The 7,144-nt window shown below is 36.5% G+C and overlaps 1 protein-coding gene across 1 annotated transcript; it reads left to right on the top strand.

Annotated features, from left to right (window-relative positions):
- Positions 1–1,304: 1,304 nt before the first annotated feature.
- Positions 1,305–5,042, top strand: LOC118761150 (probable serine carboxypeptidase CPVL). Its single transcript, XM_036498861.1, has 3 exons — positions 1,305–1,420; positions 4,470–4,569; positions 4,605–5,042. The coding sequence occupies exons 1-3, from the start codon at positions 1,305–1,307 to the stop codon at positions 5,040–5,042; spliced, it is 654 nt and encodes a 217-aa protein (XP_036354754.1).
- The last annotated feature ends 2,102 nt before the right edge of the window (positions 5,043–7,144 follow it).

Genomic DNA, 7,144 nt, shown 5'->3' with positions numbered 1-7,144 from the left:
TGATAAAGGAGGCTATATTTACAGGACAAAGAAAAAATAATATATTACAGCTGCATGTCTTATATATCAAATGCATTTGGTAGTGTCTGGCATGCCAGGTTACTACAAACTTTATACAATTTTAATGCAGGAAAGACAGCCCGAGTTTTGATGAGGAGTTTCATCTTGGAAGAGAATCATTTGTACGGATCGGAAAACAATTGTCGAAGAGAATTTTGCTTAAGAGATGAGTTCCACAGGTATCTGTCATAAATCCGCTTTTATCTAATTGTGGATCTCTCTAACATTGAAATAAGCATTTACGCAGATTATATTTTAATTATCGATTTTGCTATGAGCAAATTAATATCATGGAAAAGGACTCAGTATCATATTGAAAAAAATTGGCAAATGGTGTCAGGATAAAACTTTGTCCTGATCTTTTTAAAAAATACTGTTTGTTGGATTAGCAAGAAAAAAAGAAAAACTGATCTATTTATTAACACTGGTGTTATAAAATCCGTGAAAAATCTAATCGGAATAGTTAATCATTTAAGAATCATATAATCAAGAGAAGGAAAAAGTTATATCAATGTTGAAAGCTCTTATACGATTTCGGCTTAAACCGGAAAAGTTCCTATACGTATATAGACCCTTTCTTGATCTATGCATTTCAAAGATAGTTTGAAAGCTGTGAAGGAAAGAAACACGTTAAACTTTTAGAAAAAACGCGGAGATATGTCTAAATTGGCGCATTACTTGGATTTAAAATCCAAACTAACCTAAAGTTGGAGGGATCTATACAATCCATTGAAAAATTGTTGCACAACTTAAATAAATAGTGATGCAAGGGGTTATTTGTCGAAGGGACATCTAGTGTCCAAATAGAGTAGACCCCAATCAGCAAAAAAAACTCAGTTTTTTCGTTTTCTTGGTTTGGTTCTTCTTCTTTTTCCTTCTCTTCCTCTTATAATTTAGTAACGAGTTTGTTGTGTGGAAAATAAACAATTCTGTTCTGTGTTCATTCATATTCGAATTGGGATTCGGAATTTAGAGAATTGACCAGACTTAGAAAGCTGACGCCGGAGCGGGAAGCTGACGCTCGACTCTATACGTGCGCGTTGGAATCACAGCTGGCTTCAGCATTATCCGTTGTGAATGGCAAAAGCTCCTCGTCGTGAGAGGCTTTTGATAAACCCGATTTGGGGACATGTCACATAAAGCCTGGTGCTTGCTCTGCGGGGACGAGCAGGGAGAATAGAGCTGTCCGCTACCCAACCACAGCTAAAATGTCTGCATTTAGATTCTGCTGAAAGCCGACCACGATGTCAACCCGGTGCCGACGGCCAATGCCCGTTCCAAAAACAGAGTTGGCTTTACAGCTTGTCCCTGCGAGAAGAAAAGCTCTCCTCCGAGCGAAATCTTGTTCTAAGAAAACACTGTAAGACCAGGACCTACACAACAGGAATTCTATTGCCGTTGTGTGGTAAAACTGGGTGTAAAACCGGGGAAGCTGCAACGGGTCCTATCTAAGGGAGCACGCCAAAAACATACCTCCGATTAGAATCATCGCTGTGAATGTTCAAGAGACGTCACCACGACTTCGTTGAAATTGTAAACAGCAACCATTCAGACATTATCTTCATTAAGAGTCTAAGCTCAAAAAAGTTTACTCGTTCGAGATCTCCGGATATCGGTCTCTGAATCTAAAATTGGGCAGTAACTCTACCCGTCTTAGCCCACTCATATTTAACATAGTAATGAGCAGTTTCCCTTCACCTCCCGACTCCTGAACAAACTTCCTCTTACGCGGACGACGTCCTCGTCCTGGATACTTCAAAGAACATAAAAGTTTTGAAAATACGGCTTTTTAGCTACATTTGGGCGATATTTGGGTCAGCAGGTTAGGGCCCCGGGTCTCTGGTAGAAACTGTTCGCCCGAATTTAATACGCTGCTCGAGGATGACAATCGATCCTAACTCAGACTTCTATCTGCATATCGAAGACAAAAGAAGAAAAGCCATCGTTTCTTTCCGCCTTTAAAGAATGATGAATCTAGATTCAAGTACCTTTCTTTCGTCTTCCATTCGACTATCCTGCCCAGCCTAATAAATGAAATAGAAACCTGGTAAGCAATACGGGATAATCCTGGAAAAATGTGAAAAAAATAAGGCTTTATACGCTGAAACTAGCCTACAAATTAGACTCACGTAACTCTGTTTCAAGGTGTACGGAGAATATTTCTCCGACGATGAGGCAGATTATTGAAGACTCAATCCATACTTTCCGGAGGCGATCCTCGGGTGACCGACCTATTTATCGGCCGGATCAAATTAATAGCAGACTAACCTGGAAGCAGCCAGGACAGTGGTTCCAGAAACTGTCACTTTCCAAGCTTTCTTACAATAAACATTTATTCATTTATATTTGAATCGGCCACATTTTGCAAATCGCGCCGTATTTTATTTATTACCCCCCCAAGTTTCATATTATTTTGACAACCGACTTTGTTGTGTGGTACACCATATATTTTTGACATCATGCACCCATCCATTTGTAGATCCAAACGGCATGGAAAGTTGATCTTCCAGAGACAAATCGACTTTGGCTAGGTCCGATATATCAATGTAGTAAGGCTTTTATTCTTTCCAGAGCGATTAGCAGCATAGATACATTTAAAGAATATTCCGGCAAAAACACATCTCAAACAAATACCTCTACTTCTATTACAATAAACACGCACTGGACAAAGAAATAAAAAGTAACAATTGGGGCTTATTGGGTCACATCTTAAGAATGACAGGAACACTGCAGCTAATCTAGCGATGAAACACCACTACGCTCTTCATCAGGGATCGACCTTCAGGGGAAGACAACGCTTTCAACTTTTCTACATCAAAACCTAACCTTGATGTAAAAGGGCTGAAATCGACAGACGATTTTGAGCTCCTGGGAAAACTGTCAAGAAACAGGGGAACTGAAGACGATTAACATCCAGGAGAGGGTGGCACAAGCGAGATAACTTCATTAACGGTGTTTTTAGGTGTGCTTATTAATAAATAATTAATAAATCTCATTAAGAGAAAAATTGTCATTGGCAGATACCAAAAAAAAATTTATACTTTTTTGTTATCAAAAAGAAAAAGTGGAATGATGATTATGTCCGTTTTGAGTTTACATATACCAAAATCGATGATCTGCAAAGGGCCAAATGTTTCTTATGTAAGGCTATATTCTTTAACCAGAATATGGAACCTTTCAAACTGGAACAGCACTTTTTAAATACACATGGTGGAACTAATAGTAACGACAATGATATCAAATCTCTAAAAATCAAGAGAGCTCGATATGATTCGCAAGTGACTCTTTTTTACTTAGGATTCGTATATCTGGATAAACCGATTTTGCTTGCATCTCATAAAGTTTAAAAAGCCACACACAGCCGGAGAAGATTTGATTAAACTATGCGCATTGGAAATGGTCTTATTAATACTCGGAATAGAGTCAAGACAAAAGATTGAATCAGTCTTGCCATCCAATAATATAATGTCGTAAGAAGAATCCGCCGTTACGGAATTAAAATCTATAAAATATGTCAAAGTCGGTTAAATGGACGCTTAGCTAGTTAATAGCACTTCCGCTTTGCCATAAGTACGTAAGTCCATAAAGTTTCGCATGTGGCGTACTTTTGACTATCCTCCCACCTAATCCTTTCCATCTAGCATTGTTCCTCGCGTGTTTACGAATATCCTCAAAATCGTCACCAGTTTTGAGATGGCCACCAATTTACGCGTAATCGTAATCACTCAGGCGGAAGGGAAGCGTCCATCTTTGCCGACTCCGAAATCCAAATCCATGATTAAAGAAATAGTCTTTTATGATTTGATAGCAAGGAATCATTTCGTCCATTCTCACTACATTTCCAAAAAGTCTCCAACGTGAGGTTAACTTGAATCTACATAATTTGTAGAGTCGTTTTTGATAATCTGTGGCCATTTAATACCAACAATTTTTTTCAATTTATTTATATGAAAAACGTTTAATCTGCTAAGGTCCGTACATTAATATTAACAATTAGTATTTTAGAGAAATATTATGTCGCGAGCCGAGAGTAAAACCAAGCCTAGACTGAAACCATGACAGCTTTTCTCGACAATTTTTCACGTTATTTCTCGAGTTGAGAGAAAATCAGTTTTATGTAACGGGGGAGTCATATGCTGCGAAATATGTCCCTGCGATGGTAAGTGCCATTCACGAAATGAACTTATATTCCTCAAGTCCCATCAATCTGAAAAAAGTAATTATTGGGAACGGTCTGTGTGACCCTTACAACTTAATGAGTTATGATCTCCCATTATCAGATGGTGAACTATGGAACGTATTTGTACAACCTTGGTCTCATCAGTCCGTTTGACGAATACAGAATAATGATTCGAGAGAGCATCGATCGGAACGACTACAGACAAGCCTTTGAGGTTTGTCGTGAGTAGGAAGTTAACGCACTCTGACCGGGTTATAAACGGGGATTTGACTCCTTACCTCACTTTTTTCTTCAATCTGACTGGACTGAGAAATTATTTCAATTACATTGCCAATGAAGTATTATGATTAGATGTTAGGTAAAGCCGACTTATTACGAAGAGTGGCTTTTCAAAAATGGACGGATGCTTAATGTGGGGAAGAAAACGTTTAATGACAGTAAACGTGTGGAGATGGCATTGGTGGAAGATTTTATGCAGTCTGTAACTCCACTGGTCCAGACAATCATTAATAATAGCTATAAATGTTTCTTTTTTAACGGCCAACTCGACTTGACTGTTCCGTTTCCGATGACGTCCGAGTTTTTATCAAAAATGGATTGGTTAGCGAAGGATTCATTCATGCATTCCGCCCAATGGATTTGGTACTCGCAGGGAGAGTCGAGGGTGGTAAATGGATGTGTGCGCAATTATCTAAATGCGTACCAGGTTGTCGTCAGGAGTGCTGGATATATGGTTCCCGCAAATCAACCCCAGGATGCTTTGGAAATGATTGATAATTTCATTTACGGCTTGGAATTTTAATTGTTTTACTAAAGACTTGTGGATTTGTTATCTAACATTTAAATCACAGATTGAATTAAAAATTAAATCATTTTTAGCTTCTGTTTAAGTAATTTGATGTATTTTGTACATCAACCATATTCTTTTAAAGCTTACGTTCACTGCACGGATGACCAGATTCATGTCATCACACAGTCTAGATTCACGAGTTACCTCTTTAACAGGCATTAATAACCTGTAGCATGCACATAATTGATTACAGATCATTGGGTGAACTACATACATCCATTTTTGGTAGAAGGTACGAAATTCCGACGTAAAACCAATCGTCAGGCGTATATTCATCTTTAATTATTTTTCATATTTCGTTGCATTAATCATAAACAAGTTCTCGGACGAAATCGCACAAAATCGGAATAACATACATTACTTTTATATTTTTTGTTTTGGATTTTTGATAACCAATGATTTGAATATTTCGACTTCAATAAACTAGAAATTTTATGGTGCAAAAGTGGTCACTAGTCTAAAAAAGGTTGAGAACCGCTGAACTAGATTATAAAAGCATTTTGTAGATTTGACCCCTATAAAATAAGCTGTGAACCTTTTAATTTTTATGTTAAACCAATAGAATCACAATTTTAATAATATTTTCAGACCAGTATTTTGTGCATTGCTTTACAGAATTCTTATAAAAATTCAATAAAAGGGCCGTCAAGAGATTCAATAAGTTTATCTAGGAAAATGAATAACGTGCGCCATTATTATTAACGTATCGTCGATTAGAATTTATATTATGTGAATTATCGCGAATTTCTTTAATGGTTCAACCTCCACCAGTGTTTTTATTTGTTTAATTTATTTTATTTAGCACCTGAAAAAACTTTTGAGAGAAAATGCAAATAGGAGACCAGAGATAAACTGGAACAGCAACTCTTCCCCTGTAATAATTTTTTTAACTTTTTTAAGGTTTCACCTGAATGGATAACGAACGCCGAAGGGCGATAAGTCAGGAATGTTGAGCCGACATTCGTTTAGAAAACATGCATGGTCAATACAATTAAATGCGTTCTTCATATCAAGTTTTACCACGATGGAATTTGAATAAGATAGGTGGGAAAAATCGAAAAAGTCCTTACAACGTGGACAGAAGTTTCACAGCCATCCTTGAATCCAAACCCCAGTTGAAAGTTTTAAAAAATTTGTGGGAAAAAAATAGATCTTCCACACGCAATTTTTGAGACCAGCTTTCTAAATACATTACCAACAGATATTTGTCTAATTCCGCCGTTTTTTATACAGTGCAGTCATGTTCCTAGAAAAAAACAAAGAACGGGAAACATTAGATAAAGATCCTTATAGAAAGAGATCCATTACATAGAGCATCGCTAAGATTCTTTCTCACAGAAGTACATCGGGAAGATAATAGGTTTTTAATGTGGCTGGGACGTAGTCTATTGATGCCACCACTATTGCTTGGAAAGAACTACTTTAAACTCGAAATAATTCGTCTTTTGTGACTTTGTGTTTAGGCTAACAAGTCAAATGTGATGTTACACCAAAATTTAATTAATTTTCTGGCTTTCATAAATAATGATTAATTTTTTCCCTTAAAAGAAGAGTTTACCGTAAAATCGCTTTTCTTTTTCATTTCTGTGTCAAGGTTTTTGTTAGCTGAATGTCGTCACGGAATGCCAGCCTTGCAAGTTGATTGGCGGCAGAGGCATACTCTTTGTTTTCTACCTTTATCCCATTCCATAGCTGTGTTCAATTTGCATACTCTCCAGCGTACTCTATAGCACAGCCTGCTGGATGTTCCTTCTTCAATAGATAACTACTTATTTACAGTATGGTCCAAAAATATTACACCCCTTGTTTTTTTGTCAAAAAAATCTTATATCTGCTAAAATAATACATTTATTTATTATTTTTTTGTGAATTATATCTGTTTTAGAGTTTAATGAATTTTTCATTTTATAGAAAATCGAAATGAATTTAATTATACATATTTTTAAAAAATTAATGAATTTCTAATGGTCCATAAATAGTACACCCTTAACAAATTCAACATCTGTTTGCTTTAAAATTACCTAATAAAGTTTTATTTAATATACAAAAATATT

Source organism: Octopus sinensis, unplaced genomic scaffold, assembly GCF_006345805.1.
Source record: "Octopus sinensis unplaced genomic scaffold, ASM634580v1 Contig09690, whole genome shotgun sequence".
Classification (NCBI taxonomy): Eukaryota; Metazoa; Mollusca; class Cephalopoda; order Octopoda; family Octopodidae; genus Octopus; species Octopus sinensis.
This window is presented reverse-complemented; position numbering and strand designations above follow the sequence as displayed.

Coding starts and splice junctions, on each gene's coding strand:
- LOC118761150 (XM_036498861.1), top strand. CDS start 1,305: ATGTCAACCCGGTGCCGACGGCCAATGCCCGTTCCAAAAACAGAGTTG. Junction 1,421..4,469: donor TCTTGTTCTAAGAAAACACT/GTAAGACCAGGA, acceptor TGTCGTGAGTAG/GAAGTTAACGCACTCTGACC. Junction 4,570..4,604: donor GAAATTATTTCAATTACATT/GCCAATGAAGTA, acceptor TGTTAGGTAAAG/CCGACTTATTACGAAGAGTG.